The sequence below is a fragment of the Pogona vitticeps genome, chromosome 4 (assembly GCF_051106095.1).
Source record: "Pogona vitticeps strain Pit_001003342236 chromosome 4, PviZW2.1, whole genome shotgun sequence".
Classification (NCBI taxonomy): Eukaryota; Metazoa; Chordata; class Lepidosauria; order Squamata; family Agamidae; genus Pogona; species Pogona vitticeps.
The window spans coordinates 224,344,708-224,371,661 of record NC_135786.1 but is presented as its reverse complement, the minus strand read 5'-3'; the positions used below and the strand labels follow the sequence as shown (position 1 = coordinate 224,371,661).

The window sequence follows — 26,954 nt, the reverse complement described above, 5'->3', positions numbered from 1 at the left end:
TTCCCTGTAAGAAGTCACACAGACCAGGGATGGATTTTTAAACAATAAAAAGAATAAGGTTTATTTTAAATACAAACAGGGTAAATAAAACAATCAGGTGAATAGATAAAGTAACGTGGCTTATTTCACTCATACATACACACAGTTTGGTTCACACAGAACCTTAACTTAAAGCACAGACCCTGAACCTATCAGTTCTGGCTAACCAACAGACACCTGAACCTATCAGGTTGGTACTCTGACACACAGTAGTACCCTGTCTGACACACAGACTCCCACAACAGCTTCTTCTTCCCAGCTGCTGCTTCGTCACAACCCAGTGTCTCTCCCACCACACACGCTCCACATATATATACAGTACAGCCCCTCCTCCTGATGTCCCGCCTTCCACTCCCCATAGGATGGAACTTTCCCTCCAAACCCATGACAGACAGGTAACATCAGTGCTGTATGTAACACCTCCCCTCTTTATAAGTTGTTTTGTAGGGGGAAAGCTAACGTGCTTTTCACCAAAAAACAACCTTGATAAAACACACAAAACAGTTATACATACCATATCATACTTACTTAAACTTACATTCTAAGTTAACCATAGCAGATAGGCATTTAAACATTTACCATATACATTACATCAATTTACCTTTATTCATACAAACCAATTCAAAAACAGGTACATTTAACCTTTTGTCATCATTATATACACATAGTCCATGTTCTTTCGCCGTCTTCATTCTTCAGGTCTTCTTGATAAGGCGTCAGCAACACAGTTCACTGACCCTCTGACCACCTTCACTTCAAAGTCATAGTCCTGTAGGTTTAAAGCCCACCTCATAAGTTTGCTATTGTGGGTTTTCATTGTCTTTAACCATTGCAGTGGTGAATGGTCAGTGCACAGAACAAAATGTCTTCCCCAGATGTAAGGCTTGGCCTTCTGGATCGCGTAGACTATGGCCAAACACTCCTTCTCCACGGTTGCCAAATGTCTCTCACCTTTTTGAAGTTTCCTACTCAGGTAGGACACTGGATGCTGGTCACCATTCTCATCCTCCTGGCACAGAACTGCTCCTACCCCGCTGTTAGACGCATCGGTGTAGATGATGAATTCCCGGTCGAAGTCTGGAGCACGCAGGACAGGATAGTTGATTAACGCCTCCTTCAACCTCTGGAACGCCGCCTCACAGTCGCTGGTCCACGGGATGCGGTCATCAGCCTTCTTCCTCGTCAGATCGGTCAGCGGAGCCGCAATCTCGCTAAACCTCGGGATGAACTTTCTGTAGTAGCCCACCAACCCAAGAAATGATTTGACTTTTTTCTTGGTGTTGGGTCTAGGCCAATCACGAACAGCTTCTATTTTGGCCTCCAGGGGTTTTATCATTCCTCCCCCTACCATGTGACCCAAGTATTTTATTTCTGGGCTACCCAGCTGACACTTGCTGGCCTTTACTGTTAGCCCTGCTGCACTTAACCTCTGCAGCACTAATTCCAGGTGTATCAGGTGATCTTCCCAGGTATTACTGAAGATCCCTATGTCGTCAATGTAGGCCACTGTAAAGTCACTGAGCCCTGCCAAGGTCTGGTCCATCAGCCTTTGGAATGTGGCTGGTGCATTTCTGAGACCAAAGCTCAGGACTCGAAACTCATAGAGACCAAAAGGGCTGCAAAAGGCAGTCTTTTCTTGATCCCTGGGATCAATTCTTAATTGCCAATATCCCTTTACCAGGTCCAATGATGAGATGAACCGACAACCCCCTATGGTTTCAATCAGGTTGTCTAGCCTGGGCATTGGGTAGGCATCAGGAGTGGTTACACGGTTTAATTTCCTGTAATCAACACAAAACCTAATGCTCCCATCAGGCTTGTCCACAAGGACTATCGGAGAGGACCAAGGACTAGAAGAGGGGACGATTATGTTCTCCCTAAGCATCTCGTCCAGCTCCTTCCGCACCTTGTCCCTATAGGGTCCCGTTACTCGGTATGGGGATACTGCCTGCGGGGGTGCATCCCCTGTGTGGATCCGATGCATCACTCCCTTCACTATCCCCGGCTTGTTGGAAAACACCTGTTGATATTTACTAAGCAGCGTTTTTAGTTCTTGCTGCTGGTCTTGGGTGAGTGCAGGACTGATCTTTACCTCCTCTGGGTTGTATTTTACTTCCCCTCTACCCTCCCAGAAGGGTAATTCCGCTTCCTCACTCTCAGCTGCTTTTATAGCAAATAGAACCCTCTGTTCCCCTCTGTAGTAGGGTTTTAGGGCATTCACATGAACCACCCTCCTTGCTTGGTTCTCCTCCTGCTCTATTAGGTAGTTCAGGTCTGACATCTTGGAAATGACCCTATATGGTCCTGCCCATTTGAGCTGCAGTTTATTCTCTCTGCAGGGCCTAAGCCAAAGCACTTCCTCCCCTGGGTCAAAGTGCCTCTCTCTAGCTTTGTGGTCATACCATGTTTTCTGTCTGACCTTCTGAGCTTGCAGGTTTTCTGCTGCCAGCTCTAGATTTCGCTTTAGGTCATTCATCAAGGTGTCTATGTAAGTCACTACGTCTTGTGGGTCATCCTGGGTGATCTGCTCCCAATTTTGTTTGATCAAATCAAGGGGCCCTTTCACCCCTAAGTGTGCAGCAGACATGTCAGAGTGACCCCTTTGTAAGATCATGGGGCGATACTTTTCAGGTACCACCAGCTGACTTCTGATCCCATCTCCCCCTTTTGAGATATTCCTCAGGGTTTCTCTATATAAAATCCCCTTTTTCTCCAGAAATCTCACTGGGGTTTCAGGTGTTAGCTGGGCGTCAGTCACCTGTTCAAAACACTTTTGGAGAGTGGCGTCTGCCTTCTGCTCCTGTCCAAATCTGCTGTCTGTGGTTGAGGTTTCCACCACAGCTTCTGAACTCCCCTCTGCTTCCGTCTCTGGCTCATCATTACCCCCCTGAACTGTCCCTGTGGTGGCTTGTGTGCGTGTAATCACGAGCACCCGTTTCACATGTTCAGCCAGGTCATTTCCCACGAGCACGGCTGCTGGCAGAGTCGATGAAATCGCTAGCCTCCAAACTCCCCTCCAGCCTTGAAAGTGGACAGGTACTTCTGCTACTGGCAGAGAGATTACCTGCCCCTCAATCCCTGCCACCTTCATGCTCTCATTTGGGATTATAAACTCCCCAGGAATAATATCTGGATGGCACAGGGTTACCTGGGAACAAGTGTCCCGCAGCCCCCTATACTGACGGTCAAGTATTCCTACGTCCACCCCAGCTGTCTCAAACAACTGAGAATCTGTTTTCACCAGCAAGCAGCGCTTTACTTCCACAAGAGGAACATTTTCCTCAGCCTGATCAGCAGAGGTAGCTGTTCCAGACTGAGTAGTCATGGCAACAGGCTCCCTCAGTGACAATGAGCCTTGCTCTCTCTGGACACAGAACACAGCTTTTGGCTTGGTTCCACTAGACTCTTGAGGCACCATTCCTTTTAGCTGCTTCAATTTCTCACACTCTGAGATTAGATGACCCTTTCCCTGACAGAAATAACATTTTCTGGTGTATTTTGATTCTCTCTCATCTTGTTTTGGTTTTCCCTCCAAAATCTGAGGTCTTAGTTTCATGTCTGAGGGCTTCCCTTCACCATGGGCCCCTCCCCCTTGCTGGCTTTTCCCTGGTCCCTGAGAGTACTTACTGTAGGTTTCTTTGGGTTTACCTACAGATTTCCCCTCACCCAAGGGCTTTCTTATTTGAGAAATAAAATCTGCGATCTCTGCGGCTGCTGCCACAGATTTCGGTTTCCTTTCCCTCACCTGGAATTTCAATTCCCCATGCAGGACTGAATAGAACTGTTCCAGTGCTATCAAATCTTTAAGCTGCTCATAGGTCTCTGTCCCTTCCTGCGATAGCCATTTCTCAAGCAGCCTCACCAATTGGGCCCCCACTTGGGTGAAAGTCTGCTCTGGCTTTTTGGTTAGGGACCTGAATCTTTGTCTCAGCTGCTCTGCATTTATCCCATGTCTGGCAAACACCAGTTTTTTAAACTCTGCAAAATCTTTCATCAGTTCCTCAGGCATCTCGGCATAAACCTCAGCCAGGCTACCACTGATTAAAGACCGCATGATGGTCATCTTCTCAGTTTCCCTCACTGAGAAGTCCACAAACGCTCTTTCCACTAAGGAAAAGAACACCTCAGGACAATCTCCCTTGTGGTACACAGGGAATTTCTTCAGGTCAGCCTTAGACAGTTGGCCTCCCTCAGAATCCCTATTATTATTATTGTTCTGGTTCATCATTTCCAGTTTTTTTAATTCAAACGCCATTTTCTCTCTCTGCAATTCCAATTCAATTCTCTGTCTCTCTAATCTTTCTTCTCTTTCCAATCTCTCTATTTCAAATTGCCTCTGCCTTTCCCTTTCCCTTTCCTCCACTTCAAATTGCCTCATCCTCAGTTCATGCTGTTGGGCTATGAGCAATTTTCTAAGTTCTGGGTTCTGCTCTCCTGTGCTGTCACCCTGCACTGAGCCAAATTCATCCTCAGAACCTTGGTCAATCTGGGGGTCTTTCACTTCACTCATTTCGGCCATCTGGCTTCGAGTCAAGGGCATAATCCCCCCTCAGAACAGGCTGCTTTAAAAGTCAAGCCTCAAAATAAAACGACCACTTTTTTCCTTCTTGCCTCAGAACCAGCTCTCCCTAGAGATTGCTGCTGTTCTTCAGCACTAAACTTGCAACAGTATCGAGTCAGAGCCTACCCCCCTCTGCTGGGCCTCTCAGCTGGCAAGCTAGCTCACTGTTGCTACGCAGTTTTGCCTCAGCTTTTTCCCGCCAAAACTAGGCTGCCTCAGAGCACCTTAATCTAAGTCTCCCCAGTTGGCACGTTCTTCCACTAGCGCACCTCCCCGTGAGGTACACCTAGAAGATTACCTACGCGCCTCAGACTGTCCCTGACTAGACCCCCCTTGCTCTGGGCACACTTGCCAAGGCCCTGCTGGACCGCTGGACAACTGGACCAGTCGTATCCCACACGCTGGACACCAATCAATGTGACAAACCCAGACCTACTGGGATCTGTCACACAGTTACACTAAGCTGCCACCAACCATTCCCTGTAAGAAGTCACACAGACCAGGGATGGATTTTTAAACAATAAAAAGAATAAGGTTTATTTTAAATACAAACAGGGTAAATAAAACAATCAGGTGAATAGATAAAGTAACGTGGCTTATTTCACTCATACATACACACAGTTTGGTTCACACAGAACCTTAACTTAAAGCACAGACCCTGAACCTATCAGTTCTGGCTAACCAACAGACACCTGAACCTATCAGGTTGGTACTCTGACACACAGTAGTACCCTGTCTGACACACAGACTCCCACAACAGCTTCTTCTTCCCAGCTGCTGCTTCGTCACAACCCAGTGTCTCTCCCACCACACACGCTCCACATATATATACAGTACAGCCCCTCCTCCTGATGTCCCGCCTTCCACTCCCCATAGGATGGAACTTTCCCTCCAAACCCATGACAGACAGGTAACATCAGTGCTGTATGTAACAACATCTACATCTTAAACTGGGGGAATGAGGAAGAGGGAGAGAAAAGCTGCTGTAGTAATGAATATAACTGAATAAAAGAGTAACAAGGAGCTTTTTAAAAGGCTTTGTAGCTGTGTAAGCCCTACTTTATATCCACACTTTTACAGGATTATGCTGTGAACTACATATTCTTTAATTGTGTGTTTGTGTGTGTGTCTTTAGTACTTTAACACACACACGCACACACAATTAAATATAATAAATCTAGTCCTATACTCCTTTTCTCTTGTTATTTAAAGGAAAAAGAATAACACCTGCATGTAATTAATTAATAATTATGTGTTGCCAACTTATGGCAACCCTCCTAGAGGGTTCTGAGTGTAAAATACTCCAATGTGGTTTACCAACTGGCTCCTTCGGGAGGCAGTCTGAGACTGAGCAGCTTACCTAAGGCCATACAGGGCATGTAACCATCAGCCATACATGCACCAGGCAACTTCAGCTGCCTCTTCTCCAGGGAGACACAATGGAGACCTGAATTCCCAGGCACTTCAACAAACTGAACAGGTTCCAAAGTTTTGTTTCATGTTGCATTAGATTACTCAGTGGTTTAGGCATCTGGCTGCCAGAGGTTGGGAGTTTGATTCCTCATTGTGCCACCTTGACAGAGGCTGGACTTGATGAGCTGGCTAGAGTGGCCTTTTAGGCCAGATGGCTGGGGGTATAAATCAAATAAATAAATGAATGAATGAATGAATGAATGATCAAAAGGGTCCCTTCCACCTCTGCAGTTCTATGATGATGATGATGATGATGATGATGATGATGATGATGCACCAGGTACAGTCAATCAAAATTATAAAAACATTGACAGGTATTATGTAACAGATACAAGTTTTAATGAAAAACCTAAGTTATCTGTTAAATATCAGCGCAGTATGTATGCTGTTCCTAATATTGTGATTTTTGTAGCTCTGATGGTGTGATTTCTAAGATCCGCAACTGCTTCTAATAGTGTGTGAAATTTCTTGATATTGTTCCCAAAGCCCCAATGGTTACAGGGACCACTAAAGTGTGTTTGATGCACAAGCAAGATGTTTCAATTGCCAGGTCTCTGTATTTTGTTAATTTTCTAATTCTTTATTTTCAACTCTGGCATCTCTTAGAATTACATTGTTAATGATCCAGACCAAGGATCCTTCTAAGGTGTGTGGCTGTATGCGCCTCTGCTTCCTTCTGCTAAGCTTTCCTCCTCCTTCACGCAGCCCCTTTGGTTTTGCTCGCGACGGAACCCTGCATGCAAGGGGCTAAGTTGTGCACGCATGCAGAGGAGAAGTCGCGCATGAGAGAAGCACAGCCCCACCCAGCAGGGCTGAAAATGAGAAAGTATGTTGATCCAGACATTTATTTGTTCTATTACTACTGTGTCTGGTGTGTTATGTTCAAGGTGTCTATCAGTTTGGATCTGGATGCCCCACAGGATCTTGATGTCATCATTTTCTGACACCTTCTCTACCTGGTGTTCCCATGGGTTTTTGGAAGCTGGCAAGTTATATTTTTTGCATAATGACCAGTGCACTAATTTTGGCAGTTTGTTATGTCTAATTTTGTAATCTGTTTGTGCAATGAACGTTTGGACATTGTGCAGTCTTGATGATGATGATGATGATGATGATGATGGTTGGTTATAGTTTTACTGATACTGTTCTTAATGGTTCACTGTTTATTGTTGTACAACAGCTAACTACAATGATTTGATTGGATTCCATTTTAACTATCTTTTTTGTTTGTTACTGTTTTTTGTTTATCACTGATTACTTTGCCTTTCTTTTTAATGTTTATTTTCTTCCATGATATTTTGCTTGCTGCTTTGAGAAATATATTGACTATATATTTCCTAAGTATACAAAGAAATAGTAAATAGTTAAATCAACAGGACTGGAATCGACAGGAGGTCTTTGAGAAACAAGAGGGAGGTACCCATATATTTGGGTGATTTCATGGTATGCAAAGATGGAAATTTTTGAAAAGCCTATTCTCTCCCATTCCAAACCCAACCTGATGAAGCTTTTCTTTTCCTGGATCCATGGGTTATTGGGAGTTGGAAAAGAAAGCTAGAAAATCAGGGAAGTGTTGATTTTATTTATTTAAAATATTTGATCCCACTCTGTCATCAGATCTTAGAAAAAGCAAAAAAGCACTTTGAAGGCATGTAAAAGAATGAACACATTTTAAAACAATTTAAAAGCTGTAAACTTGTAACAAGACTCCAATGCCCAGGATGGATAACAATCTTTTTTTAAAAAATGATTTAAATAACAATTTAAATTAAAAAAAAATAACAAAAATCTGATTTTTAAAATTTAAATTATCATTTAAATTGTGATTTAAATTAATTTGATTTAAATCAAATCTACCAAGCTACAGTCTTCTCTGGCTAGAGTCTCTAAATCCCAAAGACTCTGGAAACAGATTTTTCAACAGGGCAGCCACTGAGACCTCCAATGCGGGGCAGTTGTGCTACCAGAATTGACCTTGTGGAGTCTATTATAGGTGAAGGAAGATGTGGTTGACTAGCAAATTGAGCAGGACTGCTCCTTTTAGTAGGAGAAGAATACATTGCAACATTTCATTACCGCTCCCATTTAAATGACCAAGTAGTAGCCATATTCCTATGCAAGATATGATTACACTCACTTCCATCCTCTGCCAGCAGTGATTCTACTGAAATTCTGGCTTGCATTATTTACTCTAGGTCTACTTGTGTATTTTGTTTTACACCTGTGTAGAAGGAGCAAGGGTTGTAAGCTTCAGCCAAGTTATTTCTCATGCCCTATGTTGATGAGGACGCTGTACAACAGAGATGTGCCATAGTTCATGTGAGGAAGATAACAATCTATTTTGTCATCAGGATCCCTGATAAGATAGCGTTCCCTGTTGTGATCCACATTTGCTTGGATGTCGGTACATTTCTACTACACACCATCTCTGTTGACATGGAAAATCAGGAGTGGGTAGTTGGGATTGAAATGTGTATGCTCATTCCCACTATCTGATTTCTAAATAGCATCCTGGAAGATGGCTTCCATCTCATACAGTTGCAAACTAAATGTGCAACTATACAGTGAAGGCAGTGTGGATTCACTTACCTGACTCGCTGTGAAGTAGCACCTGGAATTCAGGTCTGTTTGATTTAAGTGGCCACACAGGCAGAGGGGAGAAAAGCCTTGTTTGCGGCTTGTTTGCAACTCTGTTGAAGGCCTGTTGGAGGTGTATTTAAAAAGAACTGTCTAACAGCTAGAACAAGGGTTTCTACTCATCTCATTTGAGAGTGAGCGAGAGAAGTGTGTGTGTGTCAATCTCAAACCTGTAGCATTTCCTCCATTTCCCCCCAGGTCGCAATCATAAATTAACAGTTATTGAAACTTCAGGTGCAAAGGTGCAAAAGTCAGTTTCATCCCCCTGAGCAGTCCACACCCATGCCTCTGAAATTTAAAGAGGACCTCCTCCCACAGTTCTACTCTCATCAGTTTGCTGCTGAATTCCAATGACAATCCCATTGTAAGCATGCATGCAAGCAGGTATTTGCTTCAAATGGGGATTCTCCCATGTTTTCCATTGCAGTGCTACAATTTGCTGCCAGGTTTGTGGGACCCTGATTTGTGCATGTGCCACTTGATTCTCACATTGCCCAATTTTTGAAGGACCTTCCATGCCCTGGTTCTGTTTCTTTGTGCAGTGCTGCAGTGTGGGGTGAATACTGAGGACAGTGTTTCTAAAAATGACCCCATTATGGCTCTTGTATTTGGACAAGACTTGCTGGAAAACACAATAATAATTGGAAAAGTTGAAGGCAGTAGGTAAAGAAGACAAAACGTGAGACGGATCGACGCAATAAAGGAAGCCATAGCCCTTATTCTGCAAGAGTTGAACAGTGTTATTAATGATATGACCTTCTTAAACTCACTAATCCATTGGGTCACCATAATTAGAAGATCACTTCAGTGAACATCATACACATATGACTAGCATTTTTGCCAAGATCCTATGATCCAAACTTATCACGCTTCTTTTCCCTAGCTATCCATTGTAATCTAAATCCAAATGGTATCGAACTCTCTGTCCGCACGGAAGGAATTAACCTGCAACTTGAAGGGGACAGACTGGACTCATCCTCACTCAAGAAGGAAAACTCTAAGTTGCCGGAGTCAAAAGGAACACCCAAGAAGCAGCAGGTGGAACCAGAAGCATCTAAGGTGAGGCACAACAAGGTGGTCCTTTGCCCCTTAGGTGGATGGGTGAGTGCTTCTGTTCATTTGTACACTGGGGGTGATCCCTAGTATCCCCATTGAAAAGTATTGTATAGGACATGATGCATTGAACTGCCAAGTGAGTAAGGAATCATCACTGAGTCAAAACTTGGGAAAAGGACCCTTCTGGACAAAAGCACCCAGAATCTGTGGAAGTCATAGATTTTTAAAAAGTACCTTTCCCAAGCTTTGGGTAGAATATATGCCATGCATGTAAGAGAATTCCGATGCAGTCCCTGTAATGTTGAACTAAAAGGTACAATTACCTCTCCCTAAAATTCTGGAGGGTCCTTAGGAGTTCAAACAGAGAATTCTGGGCTAGACGTACTGAGAGTTTGACCTGATATGCTTTGTTTTTGACACAATCCCAAACTTTTGATAGCAAAGTTTCTTTTCTGTCCTTTGCAGGAGTTTGGTCTTGAGCATCCAAAGAATTTATTTCCATGGAAAACAGCATACATTGTGGAGTTTTCTCCTTCTAATGGGAATGACTGTCTGTGATTTGGAAAGTCATTAGTCCTACTAATTGCAAAATATATCTGGTTTTGGCCAGTTAATAAAAGAGAAATCAATAAGCTAATTCATTTTTCTTTCCTTTTACATCTGGGTTGTGTTTCTAGACTGGTTGTCTTTTTGTGTGATTTGCTACTAAAGGAAATAGATTGTGCTTCTGGTTTCCCATTTTACAAATTCACTTTCTTTCAGATGAAATGGAAGATAATGTGTTTTTACTTTCTTTCAAAGAATGTAAGAGTCTTTATGACATACAGTGGTGCCTCACATAGCGACGATAATCGGTGCAGCAAAAATTGCTGCAAAGCGATTTTGTCAGTATGCGATATTAAAAAGCCCCTTCAATGCATTCCTAAGGGCTTCAGACTCACCTTTAAGCGAAAATCCTCCATACGGCAGCCATTGTTGCTGCCCGGTAAGCGAGGAATCCATCCCAGAAAACAGCGGGCGGCCATTTTTTTACCTGGTGGCCATTTGGAACCGCCGATCAGCTGTTTAAAAAATCATCACTTTGCGATGATCGGTAAGTAAAACAGGGTGCCGATCATCGCAAAGCAATTTTTCCCCATTTAAAACATTGCAATGCGATCGCAAAAGCGATCGCAAAAAGTTCATTGGTATGCGATCTTCATTGTTAAACGCGGCGCCCGTTAGGCGAGGCACCACTGTAATGAGATGCCCTCTTGTGCTTTTTTCCCATTAATTAAACCTCTTCCAGCATTTGCACTAGTCTTTGTTACACCTGAGCACCATCAAAATGTTTTACTAGACAAAAATGTGTTAGGAAAATACTACTTTTATTCTCGAAGTCTTTCATGGCCGGGATCCGATGGTTGTTGTGGGATTTCTGGGCTGTTTGGCCATGTTCTTAACAGCCTGGAAAATACTACTTTTTTTCCCTTCCTATAATTGGCCTGAATTTGAGGACAATTAAAAAAAAACATTCTCCTATTTTGCAGTGAATGAATGACACTTTCATCAATTCCAGTGTTAATTTCCTTGTAGCTAAATGAACAAATGCTATTGATTTTGATTAACTCAATTTCCGCCATTCTCTTTCCACCATTTTCCACTTAAAAGTTGGCTGGACTTGTTGCATATCCTACCCTTTCCTTGTGTAAACAAGGAGCAATTGGGAAGCTGTGCAGGTTCTTTGTGAAGTTTATGCTATAACGCAGGGGTCCCAAACCCCCGGTCCGTGACCCATTGCCGGTCCATGGGCTTCCTAGAACTGGGATGCAGAGGTGGATCTCTGCTCCCCCGCGTGCACTCATGGTGGTGTGTGGTGCTTGCGGAGGGGTGTGTCGTGTTCATGGGTTGTTGTTATTGCACTCGCTTGCATATGAGTGAGCGTGACACGCCCCTCCACAAACGCAACATGCCCACCCACGAGGGTGGCTTGCCCACCTGCAAGTGTGGAGGTATTCCCGCCCGCCACACACAGATCCTGCACCCCCCAACTGGTCCGCGGTCTCAAAAAGGTTGGGGATCGCTGATATAACACACTTGAGCATAGTTTTTCCTTATGATATTCCTTCTTCTAAGGTTTGCGTTCCACATATTCCCATGCCCAGAAGTGCAGCAGCAGGAAGCCTGCTACCTATATCCAGGCGTACTCTATGCTTATTACTCTCCTTTTTTTTTTGACCTTAAAAGATGCCTTACACCCTCTGGAGTACAGTGGTGCCCCACTTCACGATGACCCCGTTAGATGACAAAATCACTTTACGATATAGCGATCGCAAAATGATGATTCAATGGTTTTTTTCGCTTTACATTGAATTGGTCCCTGCTTCGGAAACCGATTTTTCGCTTCAGGACAATCAAAAACAGCTGATCGTTGGGTTTTCAAAATGGCCTCCCGCTGTTTTCCGGACCTATTTCCGGAAGACAGCGATCGAAAATGGCTTCCCCTAAGGAGGAGCTTCACTTTACGATTTGGTATTTAGCCCATTGGAATGCATTAACCGGTTTTTAATGCATTCCAATGGTTTTTTTACTTTTGTGTGACGACAATATCTAACAGCGATTTTAACGGAATGGATTGTCATCGTCAAGCGGGGCACCACTGTAGTTGTCTGGGGGCCAGAAATGGCTGTTCCTGCATTTTGGAGAGCCACTCCTGAAACCCCATTCTAGTATTTTTCCTTACCCAAATGGATATTGGTGTGTTTTTTTAAATCGAAGAAGCCCCTTGAGATCTCTAGTGGCCAAATATTTGGGGAGAAAAATGGACATGCAGGCGATCCTGGTGGGCCTCAAAATATGCCATGCCCCCTAGTGCAGCAGTCCCCAACCTTTTTGGAACTGCGGACCTGTTGGTGGTGGGTGGGTTCCATTCGTGGCAGGCGGGCACACCCCCGTGCTCACATATATGCGCGAGAACAAACCCCCTGCAAGCGCAAACCCCCCTGCAAGCAGGACACTCTCTTGCAACTGACACACCCACCATGCGGGGCGGAGATTCGTCTCTGCAGTCCAGTCCTGGGAATCCCACAGACTGGCACCGGGCCGCAGACCAGGGGTTGGGGACTCCTGCCCTAGTGGGCAAAAGAGGACTTTTTGGAGCAATCATTCTTTCAAAAACATTTTAAACGTTTTTGGAGTGCAAAGCCCCCCAGGGTTTGGTGGGGAGATGTCTCTGGGGGCTGCATGAGACCCACAGATAGGATTGCCAGATATATGGGTACCAAAAGGAGGACATAGAAAGAAAAAAAAGAGGAGGACATATTGAATGTTTCATTTGAATCATTCCAGATTAAACCTGCAATCAATACAATTTTATTATAATAGCTGCCAATAAATGTCTCTTATTTATTTATTTATTTATTTATTTATTTATTTATTTATTTATTTATTTATTTATTTATTTATTTATTTATTTATTTATTTATTTATTTATTTATTTATATATCTCCCGCCCATCAGGTCAGTCGACCACTCTGAGCGGCTAAGTGAACCAACCAAGAAACAGTCATGTTAAAAAATGAAAATAAATTCAATGGAGGCTTTTTTTCAAAATACCCCAAAAATATTATTTAAACAGCCAATTGTACCCAAAAGCACCCCGTGCCGCTTGCACTCTGTACAGGCTCACAGTCAACCTTGCTAATCTGGACACCCAAACGCAGGCAGGGGGAAAGCAGCGCTGGGCAAAACCAAATGAGGCAGCCTTCCCTCCCCCGAGAGTAATAAGTTCAAGGCCGGGGAGTGTGGGAGTTGAAGTCCCTGAATACACACAGTCTGGACGCTCACGTTCCCATCAATGCACTCGGGCACTGCTTGCTCCTGCCTGGCTTGGTAGGCGGCGTTCTGCTCGCGCTGCCTTTCTGGGCTCCACGTGGGCTGGGCGGGAATGGCAGCTGCGGCAGCGGCGGGCGGGGGCAAAGATTGCGCTCCGGCACCGGTGGCAGGTAACGGGGTGGGTGGGGGCAGGGAAAGACAGGGGGAGAGGAGGTCCTTCCACCTCTCCCCCTCCCATCCAAAATTATAAAATACAGTGGTGCCTCGCACAGCGATTGCATCGTATAACGATGAAATCGCTTTGCGATGAAGATTTTGTGATCGCTTTTGCGATCGCTTTCCGATGTTCCCTATGGGGAAATTTCGCTTTGCGATGATCGGTTCCCTGCTTGGGGAACGGATCATGGCAAAGCAAACAGCTGATCGGCGCCTCAGGAGGAGGGAGGGAAGGTGGGGTGAGGGGCCTGGCCCCATTCCCGGCACGCAGCAACCCCTGGGGCGCCGAGCCAGAGAGCAGTTGTGCCGGGCAGCGCTGCAAAGGAGGAGGCGCCTGCCGGGGACCGGTGTCTCCTGGGCTAGCTGGCGAGCGAGGGGTGCCTGGCGCGTCCCTTCCCCACCTCCACCCCCCAGCGGCTGCATCGCTTTAACCCCTCGCTCGCCTGCCTTAGCCGGGTGTCTCCTGGGCTAGCTGGCGAGCGAGGGGTGCCCGGCGCGTCCCTTCCCACCCACCCCTTCCCACCCCCGGTGGCTGCATCCCTCCAGCCCGCTGCTCACCGGAGAAAGACCCTCCGGCCCACCTGTTTGTGCCCCGGGACAGCCCCGGCAAGGAGGCCGGGCGTCCTCCAGGGCTGGCTGGCAGTGGAACTTGGCTTTGCTATGATCGGTTCAGATCATAGCAATGCTTTTATAACAGCTGACTGGCGGTTTCAAAATGGCCGCCCCCTGTTTCTGGGACATATTCCTCCCTTAACGAACAGCGAAAATGGCCGCGCTATGGAGGATCTTCGCTGAACGGTGAGTTTCAAGCCCATAGGAACACATTAATTATGTTTTAATGTGTTTCTATGGGCTTTTTTGCCCCGTATAGCGACGAATCTGTATAGCGACGATTTTTCCGGAACAGATTATCGTCGCTATGCGGGGCACCACTGTAATCAAAAGCCTGACATTTTAAAGATTTTTATCTTTGCCTGCCGGATGAAGGACATTAGGCTAAAAAGGAGGACATGTCCTCCTTTTGCACGACGTCTGGCAACCCTACCCACAGCCCTCATATTGCCTAGAGGTCCATTTGCCCCATTTTCTCCCCCTGGTTTATTTTAGGCTTTTTTCAAAACTGGGAAGAACATCTAGTTTTGAATCAAGGCCCCCTCAGGCCTTGTACAATTGAAGAAACAAGGCACAACTGCCCTCATATAATTGGCACTTCTCCTCTATGACTTGAGTTTGAGATTGGATTAAGAGACACTAAGTGTAAAGTAGGGGACCTCGTGGTTTCTGTCCTAACAGAATTGTGGAATTAATCTTGAGAGTGACACCCTAGGAAGGGCTTTTATCTACAGCCTCTGTTGCTCCTTCCATACCTCCTCCAGATATATTGGAACAATCTGGAGCAGGTTTTTGGCTGCTGTTAAGGGCTGCAGGTAGAAGAAAGGAGAATAAAACCCTGTTGTGCCAGCAGATGTTTGCTGTGGATTTATGCCAATACTTTGTGTAATATCTACAGTATTTGTAAATAACACTTCAACAATGACCTCAATTAAAATAACTCTTCCCAACTCTTTCATTGAAAAACAAGACAAAGAAGGCTGGTTCAGATGTCTGGAGGGGCAAGATTACGCATACAGTAAATTTAACTACGTATATTATGCAAAGAGTGTGCGTCATATAGTACGTATTTGCCTGTCTTATGAGGTAAATGTGTCTTGGATTTGACCGTTACCTCTTGGAATATCTGGTCACAAAGGCCTTCTGTAAGATTCAAGGGTCTTTGCCATATGTTTTGCCAGTTTAATGTTTGTTCTGGTTATGGAAATATATTTAAAGTTTTGGATACATGTTCCCCATTTTGAGAGAATAATACGCAGATTCCCACCCCACCCCAATTATTTTAGTAGTCGGGTTGTATTCCACGTATGTGTGCCATGTGTCAAGTTTCAAACTCATGAGGAAGAACCCTAATAATTTCTAGGAATCATTCCAAGAGAGGGAATGAGTCCTACAAATCTTAATACAGTGGTGCCCCTCATAGCGACGATAATCTATGCAGTCAAAATCGTTGCTATACGGATTCGTTGCTATGCAAAATAAAAAAAGCCCATAGGAATGAATTAAAACCCATTTAATGCGTTCCTATGGGCAAAAAAATTACCTTTATGCGAAAATCCTCCATACAGCCGCCATTTTCGCTGCCCGGTAAGCAAGGAATGGGCGCAAAAACACAGCGGGCAGCCTTTTTTTACCCGGTGGCCATTTTGGAACCACCAATCAGCTGTTGGGAAAACATCGTTATGCGAAAATCAGTAAGCGAGGCACCACTGTATGAAGAATTATTCTTTTTATAGTTGCAGAGGGCTACAATACTGATTTTTTTTTTTTTACCAAACTCTGGGAGGCAGTTGAAAACAAGCAGGGCCTGGCGTGCTCTGGTCCATGGGATGACAAAGAGTCAGACACGATGTAACGACTAAACAGCAGCAATAATACTGATTTGGCTTTTTAATTATTATATTGTATGCAGAAGTTGGTTTCATCTTCTTAGGGCCAAATACATTTTGTCCTCGCTGTAGAAGGAATCTTGGCATAATTGGGTTTCTTTCATATTGACCATTAGAGCTAGAATTACACTTCCCTCTCTAAAAAATAATTGTGTTATTATTATTATTGTTTAGAACCAGAGGAAACTAGCAGATCTGAAGGGTGGGAGGAAGTAGGAAAAAAATTTTTTAAAAAGAATTCTCAGATGAAGTGATCTGAGATCCTCTTTGTCGACAAGCTGCTTTTAGAAGCTGACATACTGTACTTTCTAGGAGAAGAAAGAAAACTGTCTGTAATGTAGCTCATTAATGTTTTGGGTCCTTTTTAATGTTTCGTTCCATATATAATTAGCTACAAGAAATGACATCAAACAACATTAAGGGAGTGACTAAAGGAGCAAAGACAGAGGATGGGAACTGTAAGTAAACTATGTGGGGGCCAAATGAACCACTGGGACAAGTGCTAATGCCCATGGACTGGTTTAGATCATCTGTCTTTCTTCTGTGCCAAATAGTGTAGGATAGTTAAGTGCAGGATAAAGTTAAATTAAGATATGGCAGTGAAATAAATACACACAGAGCTAGGCATGAAGCTCCTGTATTTCTTGGACTTCAGCCCCCAGGATTCTGGCAGTGGGAATTCCTGGTGAAGTCCAAGAAATCTGAAAGTCGAAAGCTTGCACAATGCTGCCTTGCATTAAGTCAAATCATTGGTTTGTCCAACATAGTGCTGTTAATTCCAACTAGCAGCTGCTGCCTAAGTTTTAGGGAGGATTTTTTGAAGCCCTATTGTAAGATTCCTGATGTTCTGTGGTGATCTCCCATCCACATTCTGACCAGCCTGACCATGCTTAGCTTCTGTCATAAATACTACCATTACCATCATCATTATCAACAATAATTTGCACTTATCTCTTATCTTTTCCCTAGTGAGCTCAGAGGAACATACATGGCTCCCTTCTCCCTACTTTATCCTCACAACAACCTTATGAGGTAGATCATGCCGAGAGACTGTGTCTGACCCAAGACCACACAGTACAGTTGTACCTCGACTTACGAACTTAATCTGTATTTGAATGGCGTTCGTATATCAAAAAGTTCGTAAGCCAAGGCAAACTTTTCCATAGGAATGCATTGAAAATCAATTAATCAGTACCTGCTGTTTTCCGTTCATATGTTGAGGCGCTGTTGTAGGTACAGACATTGGGAACTAATGCAAAGCAGGTTAATCTGTACTCTACCACTAGGGAATTTTTTTAAAAAAATTCCTCTTTTGACCTAAGATGAAGTTAGATCAAAAAAAGGGCAGGAAAAGTTTTGTTTTTGTTTGTTTTTTTTGGTTCATAAATTGAGGCTCCGTTCGCAAGTCGAAGCAACTTTTTGTGAATGGAGCCTTCGTAACTCGAATTGTTTGCAAGTAGGGACGTTTGTAAGTCAAGGTACCACTGTCATGGCTTATTATTCCAAATATCAGATGCGTTGAGAGTGGTATGGTAATGTTGACCTGGTAATCTTGTGGCTGACTTTGGGTTCTCAGGCTTACAGGCCAAATTTAGCCCATTTTCTGTCTGGCCCTTTGTAATATCCTGTTAGTCCATATTAATTTGGTGACACTTAGTTTTTGATCTGGTACCATTCCTGAACGTTGTGAGTTGCCCTGGCAGCTCCCTCCATGGTGACATGGTGCATTGCTTTGAAACTTGAAACCAACTGCGCCTAGAGTGTTCGCGACGAACAGATAGGCAGAGTATAAGTGGAATGAATTAATGTATAAATGGAATGAATGAATGAATGAATAAGTAAATAAATAAATACAGTGGTGCCTCGCTTAGCGATCGCTCCGTTGAGCGATGAATTCGCATAGCGAGGGGGTCCTGGCTCAGCGATGGCCCCTATGGCGTTTTTTCGCTGTGCGACGATCGCTAAGCGATTCGCTTAGCGATTTTCGCACAACAAAGCGGGGGAGAACAGCTGATCGGTGGTTCCAAAATGGCCGCCGCAACTTTTCCCGCCGTGCTCTCGCTTACCGAGGGCGCGAAAATGGCCACCCCTATGGAGAAGCTTCGCTCAACGGTAAGTTTAGGGCCCATTGGAACGCATTAAACCAAGTTTAATGCGTTTTAATGGGTTTTTTTGTTCCGTTGAGCGATGTTTCCCATAGCGAGGGTTAATCTGGAACGGATTAACCTCGCTATGCGAGGCACCACTGTAAACTGAAACAGGCTTGGCCAACAGGTCCAGGATGCGAAACAGAGGCTAATTTATTTGCGAAGGCTTTCACGGCCGGGATCTAATGGTTGTTGTGGGTTTTTTGGGCTCTTTGGCCATGTTCTGAAGGTTGTTCTTCCTAAAGTTTCGGCAGTCTCTGTGGCCGGCATCTTCAGAGGACAGCACTCTGTGCTCTGGTGTAGCACTCCCAAGCCAACTACACCAGAGCACAGAGTGCTGTCCTCTGAAGATGCCGGCCACAGAGACTGGCAAAATATTAGGAAGAACAACCTTCAGAACACGGCCAAAGAGCCCGAAAACCCACAACAACCATCAGAGGCTAATTGTTCATGTCCAGACTCTGACCACCTCAGTAAGCTTCTGGCGAGTGGCTCTAAGGTGTGGAAAGAAACCCGTTTTCCTCCACCAGCTCAAGCACTCCACGAAAGGTGAGCAAGACAGGGAATGCTGGATGGTTGCAATCACCTACCCCGGGAGTGCTGATATGGGTATGGTTGTTGGGATCCTCAGCCTGGCATGCCTCCCAATCAGTGGCAGCTGCCCACAGGTCCTCCTCCTCCACCACCAACCCCTCCTTAAATAGCATCCCTGCCATTGCCCCCTCCTCCCTCCTATGGCAGTGAGGTCCCCATCCTGTCTGTTGGGGAACTGTGTGTTGGAAGCACCACCGCCAGATTCTCTGCAATGGGAAGCCCACTGGCTCTGCAGGCAGGGCTATATGTTAAAAAAAAATAACCATCTGCATTCACCTTTGTAGCCAACAATTCTGTGATCTGTATAAATTGGTTCTGTTTCTCCTAGCTGTTTGATCTCTAGCTGAAGAAGCACCAAATTCCTGTTTTTGATGATGTTTTTGCTCTGTTTCCTTTGTTCCTAAATTTCATCAGATGGTGCCTGAATATTAGAGCTTGGAAAAAGCAAACTTTAAAATTACAGCTCACAGACTGGTGGTGAGGATTGAGGACAATATCATGACTTTTCTGTGTCCTGCTGCTCTCCCCAATCATCAGGGCTGGAAGCCTGCTTTTTAAATGAAACAAAGGTGGAACAGCTGAGCTGACTAATGCATCCCCTTTAGCCCAGGAAGTAGCCATCTGTGCCCTGAAACAGGTATATAGGCAGTGTGGTTGCTGATCCAAATCTCCATAGTAATGCTCACCTGGGCTTCATTTAAGGGACTGACTGCGTCTTTTGATGCAGGAAGAAAGAAACACACCAACCAGGAGGACATCCATTGTTGCTTGTATCTAATTGTGTATGGTAAGGGATAAATCTGAACTAGAGGTTCTAACTTCTCAGTGGATAAGGTGATCTGCTTTTCTCCCTTTTGTTAAAAGTGGGGGTTTCAACTGAAAGTGACAAGTATTGTTTCAATCTTATAATGTTTTCTTCTGAAATTAATTTGTATGAGAAGAAGTCTGAGGAGGGCTGTGATAGTACAGTACTTGTGTGCTGTCTAAAGGGCTGTTAGATAGACAAAAGCAAGCACTAATCAGTTTACTTTACAGAAAGGTAGTAAGCTTTCTGTTTGGTTGAATGTTTAGAGACGTCTCCTGACTGCAATGAGCTACTCTTGGTGGAAAGAGCAGGGCAGTCAGTTTACTGAGTGGCTGATTGAAAGATGCTCTTAATGATAGTCCCAGACCTTAGCTTTTCCTGTCTCTGGGTTCTTCCTCACAGGAGGTCTTCAGCAAAAACCTAGGCAACTGTGTCTGGGGATGGTACAACTTTGTATTTCCTGAATTGACCATAAAAAAGGTAAAGGTTCCCCTTGACATTTAGTCCAGCCATGTCTGACTCTAGGGCGTGGTGCTCATCCCCATCTCCAAGCCGTAGAGCCAGTGTTTGTCCGTAACAGTTTCCGTGGTCACGTGGCCAGCATGACTAGACACAGAATACCGTTACCTTCCTACTGAGGTGGTACCTATTTATTGACTCGCATTTACATGCTTTCAAACAGCTAGGTTGGCAGGAGCTGGGACAAAGCAACGGGAGCTCACCCCATTGCGTGGATTCGATCTTACGAATACTGGTCTTCCAACCCTGCAGCATAGAGGCTTTTGTGGTTTAACTGCAGCACCACCACGTCTCCAAATTAACCATAGGGTTGGACTAAAAAGTCTTTAAGGAGCCTGAAGCCGTAACTATTGTGATTTTGTGGACTGTAATTTGTGAGCAAAATAATTATTAAAACAGAAGAATAATCTAGCCTTGGGAGGTCCCCAAGCACTGGAAACTTGACCTTGTGAAAACAAAATCCAGGTTCCTCAAATTGCTGGGTATTGCTTAGGTGGATGTGGAATACCTCTTGTTCTGATTAAGCTATTTCAGCAGCTGCTTCTGCTCGAAGTGTTTAGGAGGAAATAAAAATGAGAGGAACCGAGTCTCTGTGTACAGCTGCCACTTCAAAGCCCTCCAAAGGTTCCAGCTACTTTTCAGCTTGACGTGGTACGGAATGCTGATGCTGCCGTGAACATCAGTCACTTTGTCTCTTGTGCCTTGTTTTTTTTGGGTTTTGTTTGTTTGTTCTGTTCTATTTCTTTTTCCAATCTGTAGCAATCAGCTCTTCATATTAGCAGCCTCATTTGGAACACTCTACTTGGTCTTTTATGTATTGCGTGTAATTTTCAGCTTTTAATAGCAGTTTGTTGTTGTGCTTCCAGTTTGTCTATATTAGAGTGCCAGAGTTGCTTGATAGGAGCGTGCTTCAGAGAGAGCATCGTTGGGAAATGGTGGCGAAGGTATTCATGCACAGGACAGTCAAGGCAGTGGTTTTAGCTGCTGGCCTCTAGTGTTCTTGGACTGCAATTCACAGAAGCCTTCACCACCAGCTATGTTGGCCAGGATTTCTGGGCGTTGCAGTTCAAAAACACCTGGATTATCCAAGGTTTGGAACTAGTGTCAGAGATGGTTGTGCAACATGTATACATATGCTGGTTATCTGGAATGGCACGTCATGGGGTATATGTGTGCTAGGAATGCTCGTTGTTGCAGCTTTCCCATCCAGACAGCATCAAATTTAAAATATACTACAATTTCCCCAAAGTGGGGAAGGCTATATGGTCTCTCTACATCTGTGCTTCCCAACTTTGGGTCTCCAAATGTTCTTTGAGTACAACTCTCAGAAATCCTGGCCAGCACAGATAGTGGTGAAGGCTTCTGGGGATTTTACTCCAGGGATATCTGGGGACCCAAGGTTGGGAACCACTGTTCCACATAATCCAAATGCAATAAGTGGGGTGATACCTCTATTAGACCACCCAATTAAAAATTAGCTTTCAGCCTATTTGGGTCGTCATCAGACTATGTACAGTGGTGCCTCGATAGACAGTTACCCTGCATGACAGTTTTTTCGCTAGACATTGGCTTTTTGTGATCGCTATAGCGATTCGCAAAACAGTGATTCCTATGGGAGAATTTCACTGGACAATGTTTGGTCCCTGTTTCGCAAACCGATTTTTGCTAGACAACGATTTTGACAGCTCCCTCCGCGGTCGCTTCGCAGGACAGCAATTTAAACAGCTGATCGGTGGTTCGCAAAGTGGCTTTCCTATGGCCAATCTTCGCTAGATGACGATTCTTCCCCATTGGAACACATTAAACAGGTTTCAATGCATTCCAATGGGGAAATGCTTTTCGCTAGACAATGATTTCGCTAAACAGCGATTTAAGTGGAACAGATTATCATTGTCTAGCGAGGCACCACTGTATAACTTATCTGTGGATGGTGCAGTAAAAATTCAAGGGTTCCAAAAATAATGGGTATGCCCTATTCAAAATGAGAGTTGGAAAGTCATGGGGGGAATGTTGGTTTTAAATTCTACATTTGGCAACAATGATTGAATTGTCCCAAACAAGCCAGAAAAAAAGGCTGTCAGCCCGCTAGCATTCATTCGAATCTTCCAGTTGTCTTACATTAAAAAGAAAGTTCCTTTTTTTTTGACTAGTGACTGGTGTGACACAGAAGTTCAGCAACTCCCATTAGAGAAGCTGTGATAAAATTTAATTTACCCACTAGATGCACCAATTAAAATGAAATTGATAGTATTATCTAGTTAGGGGAAAGTGTTGTCGGTTTGTGATTTTGCTCAGCCAATAGTTAGCTACCCATTTTTGGTTGCAGATGGTGCGCTGTGCAGCTATTCACGGTATGTTTATATTTCAGGAAAAAGACTGTGATTTTACCCAAAGGCAAGAAGAAGGTGATAGCTCAATTAAACTGTTAAGTCATAAACAAATGCTATCTCCCGTCCCATACACATATTTGTCAAGCTAGGCAGCACTTACCTGTGTAGATGGTGCAGTAAAAATTCAGGAGTTCCAAAAATCATGGCTAGATGGTGTGAAGGGGTTGCTACCAGCACCCGGGGTGGGCTGTTTGCCTTAGCCCACCCTCCCAAGAGTTTAAGTGGAGCCACTGCTCTGCATTCCCAAAGAGGTGGGGAAAGAGAAGTGCAGCTTTAAAAGGGGGATTGGACAGATTCCTGGAGGAAAAGTCCATCACAGGTTACAAACCATGATGGGGACGTAAGATCTCCAGGCTTAAAAAGAAGGTAGCTTGATGAATGCCAGATGAAGGGGAGGGGTATCAGGAGACAGGTGTCTAGTTATCTCGTGTGCTCCCAGATGGGCCCTTGGCCTGATCCAGCTGGGCTCTTCTTATACTCTTAGGTGTGTCCAGGGAGAGTGGGAGATGAGTGGCATTTGGGAGTACAAGAGGTGTGCACAGAAGACAGATTAAAGGAAGGCAAGGAGAAAGGTTCAGGGTGATCTTCAGGATTAGGGATACCTGATAAGGAGGAGGAGGAAATCTGGGGCTGGGGTGTGCCATGGCTGAACTGACCTTTGGTTTGGATGATGAGCCCTGGCCAGAGTCCTAGGTTCGTTTCCTGGCATGGAGAGACAGAGGCTGGGGAAGAAGGACTGCATCCACTCTAGGCCCAGGGCCCTAGTGTCGAGGGGCAGAGGCCGCAGGAGAGGGATGGTACCCACTCCTGCATCTGAGCCAACTCCAACTCCTGCAGCTCTGGCACCTGAGATGCCCGACAGGTCCTGCGGTGCTCACCCCTATGAAGTTGAGGCAATGGCAGTACAAATGCAGTGGGAGAGGGGGAGGAGGCTATACAATGAGTGGAAGGACAACCATCACCGGCCACCAGTTGTAACTGCCAACTACTGTTAAAAGGTTTCAAGCCTGATCCCAGATAAAACGTCACTGACCACAGTGACGGGAATTGAGGCCAGTCTTGAACTGACTATTGCCAGGGGAAATGTGATGGGAATTCAGTCTCCTGGGGTGCAGGGTGGTGGCGACAAGGAGCTGCTGTTAAACGCACCTGAATCAACACGAAGCACTGTAACCAGCAACCTGGAGCCAATGGACTTATTGACAGGAGACCCCTAAGCTGCTGGTAACCATCACAGATGGTTACGCCAGGTTCAGAACAAGGACTGCAAAGTCAAGCCAAGAGAGTTGGTGTTAAATTCCACCTCTGGGAATCTTGACTGAATATTTATAACTCTGTTCTGGCACTTGTTCGTATACTGGAAGTTTTAAAAAAACAGAAGTAGCCCTAGCTTGTCTTTGACATGTGAGATGTGAAAGACAAACTGGGGCTACTTCTGTTTTTTTTTTAAAAACTTCCAGTATACGAAGTTTGTGGTAGACTGTTGTGTAGGTTCTGTGATGCCACAATATTTGTGCTTTTAATTGGTCAGGTGTACCCATCATTGTTCTTTCACTGTAAGAGAGAGACAAGTGAAAGCAGATTATAATTACAGTAGAAAACTCTTTTGGATGACTTACTGTCCCCACAGGAGTGGGGAGGGAGAATTGTGGGGAAGATCACATCCTCGCTGTTTCCCTCCATTTCCGCTCACTTACTTCACATCACTCCTGCTCCATTGAATAGTAAGTCATCTGAAAAGGTTCGCAGTTATAATTATAACATCTTTCATTTATCCCTTGCCTAATGACAATAGAATTTGTTATTCTTTTGATTTGATTTCTGATAGTTACGATTTCTGTTGCTTGCTTAAGTACGGCTCCGCCACCATTTGCTCAAAACTACAGTGGTGCCTCACTTAACGACGATAATCCGTTCCAGGAAAATTGCTGTTAAGCGAAAACATCGTAGAGCGAAAATAAAAACCCCATTGAAACGCATTGAAACCTGTTCAGTGCCTTCCAGTGGGGTGAAAACTCACCATCCAGCGAAGATCCTCCATACGGCAGCCATTTTCGCTGCCTGTATAGCGAGGAATCCATCCCTAAACACAGGGGGGAAGCCATTTTAATCACCCGGTGGCCATTTTGAAACCACCGATCAGCTGTTAAAAAACCATTCCCCCATTTAGACCATCGTTTTGCAATAGCAATTGCAATCGCAAAAAGATCGTCGTAAAGCGGATTTGTCGTAATGCAGGGCAATAGTTAAGCGAAGCACCACTGTAATGGAAACTGCACAGTCCTCGAAGAAACATTTCTCTTTCTCTGGGGGCCAGACCACCAGCACAGTCCTTTTATTAGCCACCATAGTCGAAGGCTTAGACAAACTGTTAGTTATCAAGTCAGCTGGCTACCAACACCAAGCACAAACACTTTGCCCCCCAACATTATGCAAAACATGGGACCAAATGTTAATTATAGGGGGGAAAGGAAAGCACCCAAACAATTTAAGATTCCCTTCGGAAAAATTCTTCGTAGATGTTTATTGTCAGGAGATCTTCCCTAGCTGTCCAAGAAGGCTAGATCAACCTGTTGTGTAGTAGCAAGTTTAACTGAGCATTTTCAACTTGAATTTCGCCCATAGAGAAAATAAGGGTGAAAAGGAGAAAAATAAACAGGACAGATATCTTGTTAGATATGGATGTCATTGTTATGTGCAGAGGAGGGTGAGGCAAGATCTGAGATGTGGATTGCATTTCAGATAAAACTAAAAAATTGTATTAAAATTGTAAGGGAAAATGGGGTACGATTATTGCAAATTAGTTGCTGTTTTATTAAAACTTCCAGGATTGTTTCTATCCCTTTTAAAAAAATGTTTTTCAACACATTAGTTAATTGCTATTGCCTGAGGTTATAAGGTAATTGACTTGTATGCAATTACATTTTGTATATCAATTTATTTAATTGATGTTTTGATGCGCCTAATTTGTACAAACCATTTTTAATCCTATCAGATTTTGCTTTCTTAGAATAAAAAGAAAAGAAATGCATAGTTCTCAATATGGGGTGGGGGGTGAGGAGGGAGTCGTCACAGCCACTCAAGTTTCTTCTGATATTTTTTGCATTATTGCAAAGCTAGTCAAGTAACTCTTTTTCTTTTGACACAAAGCTATCAGTGGCTCTGCAAGAGTTTGGCAGGCAAGCCTGCAAGTATTTAATGGTACAGTTGCTTTAATCATGAGAAACGATAGAAATGTTTTCTGAAAAAAGGAGGAGACGCCTGATGTTCTGATGAAAAGAAATTGCACTTAAAAAAAATAAAAATGTATCACAGAAAGCAATCTAGTGCTTAAAACCAGTAAAATGTTTAACGCCTCGCTGCTCATGCCGCAATGCCTTCGGAAAGGTTGCCCAATCTGTGTTTATAACAATAACTTCATTAATCTTCCCAGATTAACTTCTCAGGAGCAGTTTGGTATGAAAGATTAGAAGTTATAATAGCTCATACGAGGATTGCAAAAATAGGATGCAGAAGGACACGTCTTGGTTCTGCATATTGAAATTGTGTGCAGAGCCTTTGCTGCATGCTCTGGAAATTCAAGGATTTCCATGTTAATCGTGTCAAATTTGTAAAGGATTTATTGCCACTTTTGCTTTGCTTTGTTGATGTTTCGTTTCAGAGCTTGATCTTTTCACATTTCATTTAGACTCTGGTATTCCTGGCCAGTTGTTGTTTAGTCATTTAGTCATGTCCAACTCTTCGTGACCCCATGGACCAGAGCACGCCAGGCCCTCCTATCTTCCACTGCCTCCCAGAGTTAGGTCAAATTCATGTTGGTAGCTTCGATGACACTGTCCAACCATCGGGTCCTCTGTCGTCCCCTTCTCCTCTTGCCCTCACACTTTCCTAACATCAGGGTTTTTTCCAGGGAGTCTTCTCTTCTTATGAGATGGCCAAAGTACTGGAACCTAAGCTTCAGGATCTGTCCTTCCAGTGAGCACTCAGGGTTGATTTCCTTTAGAATGGATAGGTGTCTCCTCCAGAGTCACAATTCAAAAGCATCAATTCTTTGGCGGTCAGCTTTCTTTATGGTCCAGCTCTCATTTCCATACATCACTACAGGAAAAACCATAGCTTTGACTATTCGGACTTTCATTGGCAAGGTGATATCTCTGCTTTTTAAGATGCTGTCAAGGTTTGTCATTGTTTTTCTCCCAAGAA

The 26,954-nt window shown here is 44.2% G+C and overlaps 1 protein-coding gene across 6 annotated transcripts in view; it reads left to right on the top strand.

The window, feature by feature from the left end:
* Positions 1 to 26,954, top strand: part of SAMD12 (sterile alpha motif domain containing 12) — a 292,500-nt gene that overhangs the window by 27,423 nt on the left and 238,123 nt on the right. For all 6 annotated transcript variants that reach the window (XM_078391611.1, XM_078391613.1, XM_078391614.1 and 3 more), the window contains exon 2: positions 9,594 to 9,769. In XM_078391611.1, the coding sequence (XP_078247737.1) occupies positions 9,594 to 9,769 (176 nt within the window). The remainder of the gene's footprint in view (positions 1 to 9,593; positions 9,770 to 26,954) is intronic.